The 16,148-nt window shown below is 40.7% G+C and overlaps 3 protein-coding genes across 4 annotated transcripts; 2 read left to right on the forward strand and 1 right to left on the reverse strand.

Moving 5' to 3' along the window:
• The first annotated feature begins 1,746 nt into the window (after nt 1-1,746).
• On the forward strand, nt 1,747-8,015 carry ctbs (chitobiase, di-N-acetyl). Of its 2 annotated transcripts, none has more exons than XM_084548721.1 (7): nt 1,747-2,582; nt 4,332-4,449; nt 4,596-4,804; nt 4,901-5,072; nt 5,171-5,268; nt 5,783-5,944; nt 7,009-8,015. In XM_084548721.1, the coding sequence occupies exons 1-7, from the start codon at nt 2,457-2,459 to the stop codon at nt 7,195-7,197; spliced, it is 1,074 nt and encodes a 357-aa protein (XP_084404847.1). In that variant the 5' UTR covers nt 1,747-2,456; the 3' UTR covers nt 7,198-8,015. The 2 variants fall into 2 exon arrangements, with proteins under 2 accessions (XP_084404847.1, XP_084404846.1); XM_084548720.1 differs by having other exon boundaries at nt 1,748-2,582; nt 4,332-4,470.
• spata1 (spermatogenesis associated 1) lies at nt 7,759-12,179 on the reverse strand (the record flags this gene model as incomplete). Its single annotated transcript, XM_084548719.1, has 12 exons — nt 7,759-7,893; nt 8,218-8,316; nt 8,488-8,663; nt 8,788-8,913; nt 8,993-9,110; nt 9,340-9,397; nt 9,490-9,655; nt 10,562-10,976; nt 11,099-11,152; nt 11,348-11,465; nt 11,905-12,011; nt 12,120-12,179. 12 exons carry the CDS (start codon nt 12,177-12,179, stop codon nt 7,759-7,761), a joined length of 1,632 nt encoding a protein of 543 aa, XP_084404845.1.
• Nucleotides 12,180-13,285: 1,106 nt separating this feature from the next.
• Nucleotides 13,286-16,145, forward strand: LOC311490418 (guanine nucleotide-binding protein G(I)/G(S)/G(O) subunit gamma-5). Its single transcript, XM_084547886.1, has 3 exons — nt 13,286-13,712; nt 13,886-14,037; nt 15,476-16,145. Exons 1-2 carry the CDS (start codon nt 13,632-13,634, stop codon nt 14,009-14,011), a joined length of 207 nt encoding a protein of 68 aa, XP_084404012.1. The 5' UTR covers nt 13,286-13,631; the 3' UTR covers nt 14,012-14,037; nt 15,476-16,145.
• The last annotated feature ends 3 nt before the right edge of the window (nt 16,146-16,148 follow it).

Raw genomic sequence — 16,148 nt, forward strand, 5'->3', positions numbered from 1 at the left:
TTTAAGTACATATGTGCAGAAAGTGCTATATAAATACAAGACTATTTATATACCTAAATATAATTTCATTCTAGAACGAAAGTCACATCCCATGGTTGTGGAAAAGATGTTATCTGTTTGAGAAGGGTCAAATCATTGGCATCCATCAAGCAGAGAAAACATCTAAGGAGATTGTAGAAACTACTAAAATTGGGTTAAGAACTGTCCATCACATTATTAAAAACTGGAAGGATAGTGGGGAACTATTTCCACACGTACAATGGGAAGGGAACTGAAGGGATTGGGACTGAACAGCTGTGTAGCCTTAAGAAAACCACTAATCAATGAGGTTAACCAGAAAAAAAGGCTTCAATTTGCTAGGGAGCATAAAGATTGGACTCTGGAGCAATGAAAGAAGGTCATGTGGTCTGATGAGTCCAGATTTACCATATTCCAGAGTGATGGGGGCATCAGGGTAAGAAGAGAGGCAGATGAAGTGATGCACCCATCATGCGTAGTGCCTACTGTACAAGCCTGTGGGGGCAGTGCTATGATCTGGGGTTGCTGCAGTTGCTCAGGTCTAGGTTCAGCAACATTATGTGTCCAAAGAATGAGGTCAGCTGACTACCTGAATAAACTGAATGACCAGGTTATTCCATCAATGGATATTTTCTTCCCTGATGGTATGGGCATATTCCAAGATGCAGCATGGGGGCGCTGCAGGGCACTGTGCTCTCTCCCTTCCTCTTCACTCTGTACACATCGGACTTCAGACACAATACTGACAGCTGCCACCTCCAGAAATTTTCTGATGATACAGCCATTGTCGGGCATGTATCCCAGGAGTACAGGAACGTCATCACCAACTCTGTAGACTGGTGTGCACTGAATCACCTGCACATCAACGCCAGCAAGACGAAGGAGGTGGTGATCAACTTCAGCAGGAAACCACCTCACACTGCACCAGGGGAACATCCAGGGCTTGGACATTGAGGTCGTGGAGGAATACAAATACCTGGGTGTTTACCTTAACAATAAACTGGACTGGACAATACAAACGGCCAATACAAGAAGGGCCAAAGTCGTCTCCACCTGCTGAGATGACTGAGGTCCTTTGGGGTGTGCAGGTCACTGCTCAGGACTTTCAATGACTCTTGGCCTCTGCCATCCTGTATGCAGTGGTCTGCTGGAGCAGTGGGAGCTCAGAGAGGGACAGGAAGAGACTAAACAAACTGGTCAGACAGGCCGGCTCTGTCCTGGACTGCTCTCTGGACTCCATCGAGGAGGTGGGTGAGAGGATGTTGTTGGTCAAGCTGACATCAATCATGGACAACCCCTCTCACCCACTGCATCAGACTGTAGGGGACCTAAGCAGCTCCTTCAGCAGCAGACTGCTGCATCCACGCTGCAAATCATTGTTTTTGCACAAATTAAATCTGCTTTTTGCACTGCCTTATTGCGCAAATCACTACCTCACCGTCTCATAGTTGTATAGTTTAAGTAACTATTATTTGTAAAGTTTCCACCACCACACTGTACATACAGAATGTCTTTATATTTCTATTTTTCTCTATATATTTTTCAGTGTTGTTGTATTTGTAAATATTTTTCTAATTTGTTATTGTTGCCAAATTCTGCGCTACTGTGACAAGGAAATTTCCCATACGTGGGATAAATAAACAATGTCTTATGTCTTCAGATGACAGTGCCAGGATTCATTGGGCTCAAATTGTGAAAGAGTGGTTCAGGGAGCATGAAACATTATTTTCACACATGGATTGGCCACCACAGAGTCCAGACCTTAACCCCATTGAGAATCTTTGGGATGTGCTGGAGAAGGCTTTGTGCAGTGGTCAGACTCTCCCATCATCAATACAAGATCTTGGTGAACAATGAATGGAAATGTTGTTACACTGCAGAAGCTTATTGAAACAAAGCAAATACGCACTGTAATCAAATCATGAAATGACGTGAGTGTGTGACCTTTTTTTTTTTGGCCAGGCAGTGTACATAGCTTTTATAATGTTACCAAAAGTAATAAGATTGATCTTATGAGTACCATAAATGTCTGAACCAAATTTCATCACAGTCTAACCTAGTATTTTATTTATTTATTTATTTTTCTTCATCAGTGTAGATAAGACATTTGTTAAATCAACAGACATCAGAGGGCAGCGGTGTTAAAATGGGTCAAATTGACCCTAAAATGAACGGGAAGGTTAGGTCATCACAGTTGATGTAAATTACACACACAGTTCAATATTTACACAATAATTTGTTTGATCTCTTCTGACATTTGATTGTCTTCTAATTTAAAAGCAATGTTTTTACTAAAGTTGCATGGCAGTGTGTGGCGGTATGCTCATTTTTACTTTATACAAATGTTTTAAGTATGAAGTTTGTCCCATCTCGTACACCGTACAGAAACGTACAACCCGACTGACTGTTGGTTGAAAGTGTCATCTTGTTCCTAAAACATGGCCTGGTTTCTTCTGCCAGCGTATCTGTTTTTGTTGTCACTGCTGGCTGTCAGCAGGTCCAGCGTGTGTCCGTGTGAGAGGCCGGAGCTGTGCCAACAGATCCGAGAGGAAAGAGACTTCGAGGTAACGTTCACTGACGTTAGCTTGTTAGCTTAGCTTGTTGAGCAGCTGACTTGTGTGCAGGGCTGCTCGTTGCTCATAAACAGAGATCTTTGAGACATTACTGGCAAAACGTTCATAGCCTTAGCACTGCTGCTAACAATTAAATAATAATTTAGGTGTTGTTAACAGAAAACTCTTGTATGTCCAAAACAAAATATAAACTTGTAAAGAGACTAAGAAGACCAAAATCACAAGTTCATATATATCATACATTCAGCATGTTATAAAGTATTATTGTTTTCATGCAAATTCACCACATTTAACTACATTTAACATCTTTTAACACAAAAGTTGCTGCTGTGTGCTGACTGACACTCGTTTTACTATTACAATCTTATATTGTTAATGGCTGTAATAAAAGAGGGTTCGTGATGGAGGTGTATAAAATGTTAGGATTTGAACTGTCTTCTTTCCCCTGGAAACGGTGCAAAGCCACTAAATGGAAAATAATTTTAAATGTTGAATTAGATTTGTACAGTGTATTGTACATTTTGGACACGTGGCAATTAGCAACTTGTCTGCTCTACTTTCTGGTGTAGATTTTAGATGGATGCTGTTCCTCTTTTTTTGTGTATATTCTGTTTATATCACACTAAAACTTCCCCCTTTTGAAGCCTGTAGGACTAGCTCAGTCAACTGAAAGTTCAGCTGTTCAGTACTGTACACTTCTCAAATATGTCTTATTGTACATTCACGCTCGACTTGTCAAACACAAGTGCAGCAATAACATTAGATGTATTTCAATAGACCATTTCCGCGGGAGATATCTTGATTCGTCACAGTACGGAAAGCACAGGTTTCAATATGAAGAGGTCAAATGGGAGTGGAGAAGGAACTGTGGGAAACATGAGCAAGCTCTGAAGAAGGAGCCGAGTGACAGGTTTACAACAGACTTTAGACTAAAACGGGGGCGCTGGAAATTGGTTGTCTCAGAGAAGTTGTGGAAAATAGATCATTGGATGAGAAAGGTGATGTAGATATTGAGAATTAGGGGAAGTGGAAGAGATGAGGAAATACAGCGGCCTGTAGAAGAAGGGAAACAGATTGTGAGGGGACAGGGAACTTCTGCCTGAGTGTTGGTAATGACTGCTGCATTCCACTTTGGGAATTCCTACTTTTGTGCATGGTGGTTCACTGTCATGTCATAGCTTACTGAGAAACCTGAATGAGGCCATCATTAAAACACCTCTTCTCTCCCCACAAGTCAAAATATCTGCCATGAAAAAGGTCTCCTAAGTCAGCCCCAGTACAAATACTGTGCAGTGTCTTTCATTCCTATGGCAAATATTTGGTGTTATTAGTGCACCTGTGCTTTTGCTTCAAGTCGAAGTGTTCACTGTGAAAACATTGATATTCAACCTTATATGACAACTCCAGTAATTAATTGAGTGTAAATCAACCACATGTATCTACAAGATCATGATCACCAAGGGAACAGAATGCAATTGTCCAAGAAATCTTTAGTGATTCCATACACATAATCATTATTATAAAAAAAATAGCCACTTTAGGCTCAGCTGCCCTGAACTAAACTGAACTAAATGCTTAATTATCTTAATTAAAACTAAAATAGACATGAATGAATGATTGCAGCCACACAACGATAGTGCAGTCTTCAGCTGTGCTTCATTTTCATTTTCTCTTACACATTTCCTTGATAGGAGATTTATCATTCAATAAATAATCTTACGTGGATGCTCTGTTTTTCAGGTGTTTGTGTTTGACGTGGGTGGAAAGACATGGAAATCCTACAACTGGAGCATGGTGACGACGGTGGCAACGTTCGGAAAATATGATGCTGAACTCATGTGTTACGCTCACTCAAAAGGTGCGCGAGTAGTCCTCAAAGGTAAGGCGACTTTCTCGCTTCACTACGCCGACATCTGATATTTGTCAGTGTACAATGCTACCACTCAATACTACTTACTGTCTCCGTTCATGGACCTGTTGTCTGTTTCTTGTTGGTGGGAAAAGGTGACGTTCCCCTGTCCTCTATTGTGAACCAAGACAACAGGACAGCATGGATAATGGACAAGGTCAACTTGGCCAAGAGCCAGTTCATGGATGGCATAAACATTGACATCGAACAAGCAGTGGAAGAGGGCTCGCCGGAATACCATGCGTTGACAGCTCTGGTCAAAGAAACCACTGAGGCCTTCCACAGGGAGATCCCAGGTTCTCAGGTGAAGGAAACAGTTCGACAGCATCACTCTTAACTGGTGCAGATGAGACAATATATACATTTAGCCCTAGAAACATTTCCCTTTGCTGATCTATAGGTCTCATTTGATGTTGCCTGGTCACCCAAATGTATTGACAAGCGGTGCTATGACTACGTCACCATCGCCGAGTCCTGCGACTTGCTGTTTGTGATGTCCTACGATGAGCAGAGTCAGATCCTGGGGGACTGCATTGCAATGGCAAATGCTCCGCTCCTTCAGACACTAAATGGTTTGTTGCACACTGCAGTAATAAATAAGAAGGAACTGGCTTGTTAGGCATTTTATTAGGTCGTCTTAAGTAGTTCTGCATGTTATTTTTCTTTTAAGCTTATGACCAGTATTTGGATCTGAAGATCGATCCAAAGAAGCTGGTGATGGGAGTGCCATGGTACGGCTATGACTACCCATGTCTCAACTTTTCCCAGGTAAGATGTTGTTCATTTGAAAGCAACCCAGGTTAAATGTTGTTGAAGAATAAATCTGGTAATATGCCTGTATGAGTCAGTGTCTTCAGCCATTTCAGTACAGCTCTTGTTTGCCATGAAAATATTAGCGTGAGTGCAGAACGAACATTATATTATACTACTATATTGTTGTCTTTAGAAAGAAGAGCTAACAGGATACAGAGGAATCAAAGTTTAGAGACACTCATGTATTCTTGATTTTGTGGATTAGCCAATAATAAGGAAAAAAGTAAACCGAGACCAGCCCTGTTCTTTAATACACTTGGAATAAGTACATCTAAGATTATGAAGACACCGTTTTGTATTTTCATCTATCTATATTATTTTATTCATTCTTATTTTTCAGGCTTTACTTTAAATAATTTTTACAGTAAAGCATGCTCATGCTGTTAATTTGTTTTACACACTCATTTTATTGTAGCAGAAAGTTAGTTTGTGTGTTTTAACACCCAGTTATGTTTTCTCCTTATTTCAGGAGGGAATATGTTCTATAGCCAAAGTTCCTTTCCGTGGAGCCCCTTGCAGTGATGCGGGTGGGAAACAAAAAACATACAAGTGGATCATGCAGCAGGTCAACAGCTCCTTATCTGGCAGGCTCTGGGATGACAAGCAGCAGGCTCCTTACTTTAATTACAAGGTGCACAGTCTTTGTTTCATTGTTTAGCAAAGTGGGCCCCTGTTTCATAGATTTGTCATTCTGCCCAGTTAGATCTGACCAACTTCACCTCTCCACAGTCCTAATGAACATTCCTCGAAGCACAGGAGGAGGAGTGGCAGCAATCTTCCACTCTGATTTATCTGTTAATCCTAGACCTAAGCAGAGCTTTAATTCATTTGAAAGCCTTACTTTTAGTCTTCCTCATCCAGACTGGAAAACACAAAAACCAATTCTTTTTGTTGTGGTGTATCGCCCACCAGCTCCTGTGATTTAGTACTTAGAACAGATCAAGTCATTATAGTAGGTGACTTTAACATCCATGTTGATGTTGTCAGTGACAGCCTTAGCTCCTCATTTACATCATTATTAGATTCAGTTAGCTTTTCTCAGAACGTAAACAGCTCAACTCACTGTTTTAATGACACCTTAGATCTTGTCCTAACATATGGCATAGAAACTGAAGGTTTAACAGTATTTACTCATAACCCTCTTTTGTCTGATCATTTCCTCATTGAATTTACAATAATGGATTACACAGGAACTGGATAGACATTTCATTACAGTAGACTCTTATCTGATGATGCTGTAACTAAATATAAGGAGTTAATTTCTTCTTTATTTACCTCAGTGCCATGTGCCAATGATGTGGACGACAGCAACCACAATTTAACTCCTACACAAATAGATTATTTTGTTCATTGCACTACACCATTGCTTTGTACAACTCTAAACTTAGTTGCCCCTCTGAAAAACAAGGTCATGAATCGGAGGAGGCTAGCTCCCTGGTATAATTCACATTTACCCAGTTCAAAGCAGGCAATCCACTAATTCTGAAGAAGCTCACATAGCCTGGAGGCATTTTAAGGCTGGAGCTGTGGAGGCATCCACCCAAGCAACCGCCATCTCATTTCCCCAACATAACTAATCACCCCTCCAATAGCACTAACATGCTCCTGTTAATGGTATTCAGGGTGACTGGAAAAGCTTTATCACACCACAAGATGGTGCAATAATCAGATATTTTTATTTTTATTTTTCCTCAGGACCAGAAAGGACAGATTCATCAGGTCTGGTACGACGACCCACAGAGTATTTGCCTTAAGGCGGGCTCTGTGAAATCAAAAGGCTTGATGGGCATTGGCATGTGGAACGGTAACATCTTGGACTACCGCGATGAGCCAGTCGCCAGGGAACAGACCTCAATGATGTGGAATGCCCTGCTAGGATGTTAGCTGGGATACGCTCAACGCTGCTGCAGAAATTTACACCAGCCCTGAGCCCACTCCTGTTTGCTGCTAAGTCAATATATCTCTTTGTAGCAGTAACAGGGTGTGGCCTTCCTCTGACTTCAGGGATGCATACTTGCACTTCAGTTTATTGGGCCTTTTATTGCTGTTGTCTTTGAATGTAGCTACAGCTCAGACATTCCTCTGTGCGAAGCGAAACAACTGTGATTCTCCTTGAAAGGCGGCCAATCTCTTTAATGTGACACATAGTATTTGTGATTGAGCTTGCTGAGATTTGTGCACTATATTTTTCTTAAATAAAATATTTTCTTTCTTTTAAAATCACTGAAGTTACACACATATTCCTCCTCAACACATTTGTATTTTTACTCTCACTTTTTGCAAAACCAGGCTTACAGCGCATGAGAAAAACAGACGCATACAAAGCATGTCAAATTCACAAGGTACAAAATAATTCAACCTTACAGAAACAAAAACTGCATGCAACTAGCACATTTATCCATTCTATAAAACCAAACCTTCTTTGTCACACATGTACATTCTTCATTAGACGGAGCTGCTTTGATCCTGTGGTCTGTCCCTCACAGTATTTCCCATCAAGCCAGAGTGAGATGACTGACTTTTCTTCTGGGCCAGCTCAGCCTTCAGGGCTCTGAGCTCCATGGCAGCCTGCTTCCTTAACTACACAATCATTCATGGAAGAAAAAAATAAATAAAAATATGCAAAAACTGTTTACAAAGGAGCTGAGCTCTACGGCTCTTAGAGATGCTGGTGCCAACATTTCTCCAATGTGTCTTTTTTTTTTTTTCTCAATATGTTTATTGAGCATCAACAATACAGGTCCACAGATTGAAAATGGGGAGGAAAAAAAAAATTCCCCACATGAAACACAGAATGCTCACATTTTCAGTTTTCACCCTCCCCACCCTCCCACCCCCCCCTCCAATGTGTCTTTTGACTAATTCGCCAAATGTTTTTATGGTTGTTCGAAACAGGTAACTCACCTTTATCTCTGTTACCAGCTTCATCTTGGCATCTTCTACTTTCCTCTTCAGGTTGTCAATTTCATGACTCTCTGTCATGATCTCAATGATGAGTTCATTCTGAAATAAATGATCTTTCATGATGGGTGGAAAAATGACTCAGTACTTCCTTTTCTGGAATTATACACTATTTATATTCACTGTGCTGAATAATGTTAATCGAAAGTCAAGCAGGCTTAATATTAATATATTAATGTAGCGAATACATTCGAAAATGTGTTTAGATCGGACCTTCACTGAAGATCTTCCTTGCCGTCGTGGCTTTCCTCTGTTATCTCTGGCTTGGAGCTGGTGCAGGAGTTTGTTGTAAAACGTCTCCAGTTCTTGTCTCAAATCTCTCAAGTTATTTTCCAGTGGTGCTGTGGCCTTCTTGGTTTCAAAATATTTTTTTTTCCAGCTGTCGCGTGCTTTAGATTTAAGGAGAAGAAATAGGCATTATCTGGGAACCTACCATTCAGACATAAAACAAAATTATACCAGAATCAATGTGAAGAGCTCAAATTTGTTTCCAGGTTAAAATTTTGAGCCTACCTTGGTTCCTGCGGTGTCTGTTCTGAGCTAACAAGTCTTTCCCCTTTCTTAGCAACTCTTGTCTCGTCCACTCCAGCTGCTTTCTCTCCTCCCTCACCAGCTTGATCTCCTCGATCAGTTCCGCTCCTTAAGGACACAAAACATGTCGGTTGATTGAAAAATAATTCACATCAAACCCGAGGATGTCTCCAGTGTGACGGCTTACTGTTGGTGTGAAAGACAGAAGAAGCCGCTGTTTCATGGGAGACCATGTCCAAGTCTGGACCCGGAGGTGGAGAGGTGCATCGAACAGGTTGAGACAACGCAGCTGGACTTTTTGTCATCTTAAAACAGACAAATATAAAACATGAACTGAACAGATTTGAGTGGATTTGGGCTATTTGATCATGTCAAAGAGCTCTGATAGTTCACTAAACTCACCTGCTGGCGAGTTTGAATTTGGACAAAAGACAAGCTACTTGCTTTTAAAGCCTTGTGTAAAACTTTCCAGAACAATAAGTCGCAGGGTTACGCTGAAAAGGAAAGGCTGAAGTAGGTTATAGTGTACATTACCCTAGTTGTTGGTTTGTTTCTGGCCTTCAGTGTGTGTGTATCTTTGGATTTCCCAACCCTGCAAAATGGGCAAGCTGTTATATGAGCCGGAGTATAAATATGGCACTATGCAGAAATGTTTGAGCTCAGTGTGATGACTGCACACAGTACCCATCAGTGAGGGAGAAGCCTGAATCTCTGTCCTCCAGAGACTCTACTGCTTCTGAATGTTTGGCTGCTCCGTTTCCTCTGAAGTACCGTTTCCCCTTTCTACAGGTTTCTTCTTTGTCTGACAACTCCATCACCTGAGCTGAACTGGCTTCACAGTGCCATGAAGCTGTAGACGAGCAGCAGGAGAAGGGAGTATGAGAAAGATGGAGAAACGTTTTCCACCAATACAAAACTCCCTGGTTAATGAAAATATAAAATCCTAATGTATTCTTTACAAAGTTTCAAATACTTCATCATTATTATGTTACAGTTTGACTGAAATTTCCCTTTCACTTGCTATTTAATTTTAATGTTTACAGTTATTTGTGATCTATCAATATCTGGCTGGTGACAGAATATTTCATGAGAGACCAGAAATCTGCTCTTCCATTGAATGTGATAACTAAAAACAACAGATACAGACAAAATGCTATTCACCATCAAAATTTAAATTTATTTTAGCCCAACTGCAAAAGAGCTTTACTTTGCTCTGTGATAGTCTTTTCTAATGGGTAACAGAGATGCATGCCTAAAAAGCCACCAGTCTCCATTGACAGAAAAACAGTAATTTTACCTCTTAGAACAAACACTGTGTGACTTTGGTGTTTTAAAACAGATTAATCTGGATCCAAAGTAACGCGTTAACACACTAAAGCCACACATTAACACACACTAACCCATCAAGACACAGGGGGTCCTGCAAGTCCTGTGTTTTACTGATTTTTTATTTTTTTTGCCAATGGAGTGTGGTGTTTTATTAGAGAACACATACTGATATAAGTGCTTAAATTGAAATATGGTGGTAATAATAATGCATGCCCTTTAACTGATACAGATTATTTTAGCTTAGCTTTGTTTTAGGTGGATAAAATGCATTTTGCTCCTGACCCGGTGCACAGCAGGTCATTTCCTGGTACACTTGTGTGCCTCTGCATACTGGGGGCACCTATTGTAGGTAATACACTGACTACTGATAAGTACCTCATACAGTATCACCCCACTTCAAGACACTAAACTATGTCTTTAATTTTACCTTTATTCAGTGAAACATGCTTTGGAGACCTATGATTTGATCGAGGCTTCTGTGGGCAACACTCCTGTTCTGTTCTCTTGACGGAGGAGGCGACTTCATCTTCTTCTTCGTCATCATCCTCTGAAGAGCTGTAGCTCTCGTCATCATCATCTTCCTCCTCCTCCTCCTCCTCCTCCTCCTCCTCCTCCTCCTCCTTTCCCATTCGGGGAGTGGGAGGTGGCTGCTGGGAACACTGGGGGATGTGAGGAAATCTAACAGACTCCTTTGTTCCTGTTGACAGACTGCACATCTTGGGAGGTTGGTAATAGATCTGGTGGTCTGGGGAGCTGCTGCTGGTGTCTGAGGTAAAAGACTGGGAGCAGACGCTGCCATCATTCTCCACAGTGGGCAGCAGGTAAAGCTCCGGTTGCGCTGCCTGCAGATGGCAACACATCACCAGAGCCGAGTGGCGCATAATTAAACAAAATAAGTATTACTGTGATCTGTGGTTCACAAAAACGTAAAATGGCAGAATGCAAACATGGAAGCTTCACATACATATGGCGGAGCGAATGTTTTCACTTTCAGGTCTCTCTCCTGTTTGCTTTTGACCTGCAATAGACAAGAATTATGTTGTTGGAGCCATGGCAGTAAAGACTGTGTGTCTTGTCACACCCACCCACCCACTTTACATTGTTTAGTGTAGCCTCTCTGAATAGCAGAAGTCTGCATTGTTCCTCTGTACTGTCTGCCTGGTTAACCACAAGCAGCCGTACAAAAGTGCACTAAACTTCCAGCTGCGCTCACCAGTGCCAGACTGCGACCCACACATTTCAGGAAGGAGAATTTGTTGCTGCCCCTCTCAGCGCCAAGCAGAGCATCCAGTTCACTCCTCAGGGTTTTCAGGGTGACGTCTGGATAAACCCTAACATCACAGGAATGGAAAACGTGAATTTAGATTGGATTGTGACATATGTATTCACACAGGGTTTACATTTTGCCTCAAGAGAAACCTAGATAAAACCTTTTCATTAGCCTAGGTTTTAATTATCAGTTACAAATCTTCAATGAAAGACAAGTACTTGCTTCCAAAAATATTAACTAGTGAGTGTTTAAGGGTTTGATCAGTTTAAGATTTAGAAGTAAATATGACACTGGTGTAAAGAAGCAAAAAAAAAAAAAAACTTTGACGAGCATTTAGATATTGTGAGACATAATAATTTACTGCAAAAATCTTTCCTGTTAACAAGATGTTAAAGCAATACAACAGTGTTGAGATCTGCATGTCTTTTAAATATATTTTTACAGTAGTGTCAGCATGCTTGCAATTACACAACAAATGAGTTAGATGCCAGCTGTTTTACCTGATGAAGCCAGCAGATATGAAGCTCTCTATGGCTTCAGCAGGAACCTTATTGAGTTTCCCATTCCACTGGTCACCTGGCACACACAGCACATGGAGCTCCACAAACTAGACACACACAAATGTAAGAGTAACATCAGTATGCATCTGAGAAGCAACCAATTTTAGTTCACTCTAAAAATGTGCAAATTCCTGTATGATGAATGAACCCCCTACCTTGCAACTGGCTGGTCTCCTCTCATCCGCATATCTCACTGACTCACAAGACAGTTCCATTATCAATCCTGTTCAGCACAAGAAGAAAGAAAAGGACCACTGAAAGAGAAGATTTCTGTTAGGTTCATTCGGAGGAAGACTTTTTGCCCCTGTGCTGTGAAGGCGTGGACTCCTAAGTAACAATCTCCTGTAATCAAACACACTCAGTGTGGTCCAGTCAAGTTTCTTTTATGAGGGTGCCAGCTGTGGTTGCTCTGGTGCTCATGATGACAGCTACTTGCAAGAGACAGATATGCTGAAACCATTTCTTTATTCACCATGCGGGTATATTTAATTCAGATTTTTACTCGCTCTGTCATTTTTTTTTTTGTTTTTTAGCTATACATGTTTATTTTTTTAATTTGCTTTTTGATTATTTGAGTGTGTTGATGAATTTTCAACCACTAGAGGTTGTTTCTACTGCTGTGGTGCTGCTTTCGGGTACTGTGATCACTATTCAGTCAGAAATTGTACTTTCCCACTTGACGGCTGTGTTTTGAGGTTTAGGATATTTATCATAGACTATAAATATACGTTTTATGAATCTTTCTTACATGAATCTTTTATTGTAACAGCAAAGGCAATATGGTGACCGCTTCGTGTTTAACAAAACTGTAGAAGAAAGCTTTCAAAAAATAAAAAATACTAATAAATCCGCTCGACGTTTGAATGCAGCACTGCCTGACGGAAAGTCGGTGTTATGTCAGAATCTGTTTCCCCACTGGGGCTGCCCGTCACCCCCGCCGTGAACGCATATTCAAAGCAAAGCTCGTCCACAAAAAGGTTTCGCTCATACCACGAAGGTTGTAAAAGCCGGAAAACTGTTAAGTAAACCTGTTTTGTTGCAGTTGCTGTCAACGTAATCACTAACTTAAATAATCAAATCTATCATGTTTCTATTTTATAATCAAAACACTTGATTGTTTCACATTACCTTATTGCTAATAGTAATCATAATAACACATCCTGATGTCTAATAACTTCATTGTAAGAATTTGTTCCCCCGTCTGTACCTTTATTTTACAACAAGGGGGACACAACTGCAGCGGGTCCTGGGGACAGCTGACACATACGAGCATATATATATATATATATATATATGGGCAGGACTGTTCTTCTAAACTGCACCTGTGGTGATATGCACCCCTCAGCACCCTAATGACTGCACACTGGAATTCCTAATGCCTGTTCATATTCAATCATTATAGCAGCTATATAAATAAAATTGAATTGAACTGAACTGTCAACTCCATAATGCCTCTCTGTAGTCATTTCTATGGCACTGGTGTGAGTAAAACATTTCGTGGACAAGCTGTGCTCCGAACGCGCGTCCATGGCGGGGAGGCGGGACCGATTCTGACACTACACCGGAAACTCCTTGATAAGGAAGAGTAGTTAGCAAGCTAGCTACCAGCAAGGAATTGTTTATAAAAGTTGGTAATTCGTCGCCCAAATACCCGTGGAATCTCCATAATGTCGGGGTCCTCTAACATCGTAGCGATGAAGAAGGTTGTCCAACAGTTACGCCTCGAAGCTGGAATAAACAGAGTTAAGGTAACGTTTGAAATGGCTACCTTACTCTTTTAGGGCGTGTGTTGTTTCTCAGTCGACTGTAACTGACAGTATCTGTGTGGTAAAATGGTAAAAAGTCTGCTTTGTAGCGGTATTAACGTGTTTATTGTAGCACAGCAGTGAGTGACTTTCCAGGATTCGGTTGTTTTCCACAGGTGTCCCAGGCCGCAGCGGACCTGCAGCAGTTTTGCCTCCAGAACGCCCTGCAGGACCCTCTGCTCACCGGCATGTCGTCCAGCAACAACCCGTTCAGACCGCAGAAAGTCTGCTCCTTCCTATAGCACCGACAGGCCGACCCTCTGCTTCTGTGAGTACCCTTCTCTCCTCTCACACTACTTTAGACAGCAACAACACAGAGCATCGGCCATTATACCACCAGTAGTTTCCACGCGTGTAATCAATAAGTTAGATTTCACAGGCTCAATACCAGGACGATTAATCGATTGCTCTGAAAAATGCCCGGAAATTGTTAAGAGTGATCATTATATAAGTGTTAGGTTTTCTTTTCCCTGACTGGGACTAGGCCAACTATAAGAGAGGAAAGTAGTAACAGGGGAAGCTGATAAACTGTTTCAAAGAGTAGTTCAAATCTTAAAAGTTTAATTTTCTATCGACTGGCATTCCACATAAATGTTGTAGCTCTAACCTACACTGCAAAGTTACTTTAACTCAGAAGTTCATTTTATTCTTAAACTGGCAGCCTGGAAGATTTGTTTCGTTTTCTTTGACGGCACCTGTGGCAGTAAAGGGTAACTGCAGGTTTGTTTCTGAACCTTAATTGATACGTTTACATAGACAATATCTCTTCAAACCCATTTAAAGTGACTCACAATCGCTTTCTAATCGCTGTAGGAACTTGACTAAGAGAAAAAAAAGAAGTTTCCCTACAACAATTCATTATATAGGCCAATTGTATAAGGCCAAGATGGACCCACATTTTCATCTGTGCTGTCCACATTGAGTCGCCTATTTGAACATGGCGTTTTGAGCTTTTCAACAATGCCATTCCTTCTAGAAACTCGTCACGTCAACTGATGTTTACCACGCGCACAGCAAACACACGCAGAAAGAATATATTTACTCCAAGCAGAGAGAAACGGTCGGATCAAGTTTGACCGAGTTTTTACAGCGTTACCTCAGTCAGTCATTTCTGAGGTAGTTACACGGGGTATTTCTATCCTGTTGGATTACTGATGGTAAACCAGTGTTCATGTAAAAACATCAAGCGTCACCAGTTTAGCGTCTGCGCTGCCCGTGAGATGGCAACCCAGTTCCAAATAGAAGTACAAGGCTTTTCATTTAATTTTATCATTGGACCAAAGGCACTATCACAATTTTGTCACTTCATTAGAGCGACAGTTGGCATCTTATCATTTATAAAAATCCATGAGGCTGTCACTTTAAACCACCACAAATTTAAGTAGTTGATTATATTTACCCTTCTGATAGATTTGCTGACAACTTGTTGGAAAAGGTTAATTTGTTGTATCCATATTCCACTAAATATTTTAAGTACATGCACTGAATGAAAATATTTCAAGAGCATAATTTCATGTGTATTTCTCTCTTGTTCAGTCATTTTAATCTCTGGCTTTGTTTTAAAGGTGGTCCCATTGATAGGTGTGCTTAAGTTTTAAAAAGCATAAAAAGTTGATTAAACTTGGAGGGGCCCTGTACAGTGGTGTTGTATCTCCTCACTAAAACCATTGTCATTATTACTAATGGTATTTCTAATGCTACCACAGGGTTTGGACATTAAGGTGCTTTGTGGGGCCGAGCTGCAGTATCCTTCATCGTGGACTGGAATCGTCTCAGGAGTGTTAGGGAATTTGGGCCAAACAACTAACTTAAGAGTTTTTTTTGTTTTTTTTTAAACTTCTGCCTTTGTAAAATCGCATTCGTAAGTAGTTCCAGGTGCTTCTATAGCACAGTTAATGTCTTATCCTACGTGCATATAAGTAACTAATCCATATCAAAACACATGTGCCTTTTGTTATGTACATTTTACGTGACTGATTATGAATAAATGACATTTCCACATTTTAAAATTGCAGCTACATGTTGTATTAGAATTTGCACCTTAAAAATCTGAATAATTCCTGTCATCCATCATTTTTTAAAAGATCCTCTCACTGACAAAAGCAGCTGCACTAGACATCATCTGAGCTATTCCCCTAGACAAAAAAATGTGTTAAATGTAATTTACTGCTCCATCACTTTCACAGACCAGGATTTAACACATCTATGTTTAAGTGTGCAGCGCAAATGATTATTTTAGCCAATACAAGTCAGACTTAACACACAGTAACGAGTTTTCAGGTAATTGGGACCCTGCGCAGAGTGACACACTCCATCTGTAGGATCTCTTAAATTTAACTCAGTACTGATGTGTCTATAAATAAGATCTAGTGGTGGAGA

The sequence above is a fragment of the Chelon labrosus genome, assembly GCF_963514085.1.
Source record: "Chelon labrosus genome assembly, chromosome: 7".
Lineage (NCBI taxonomy): Eukaryota > Metazoa > Chordata > Actinopteri > Mugiliformes > Mugilidae > Chelon > Chelon labrosus.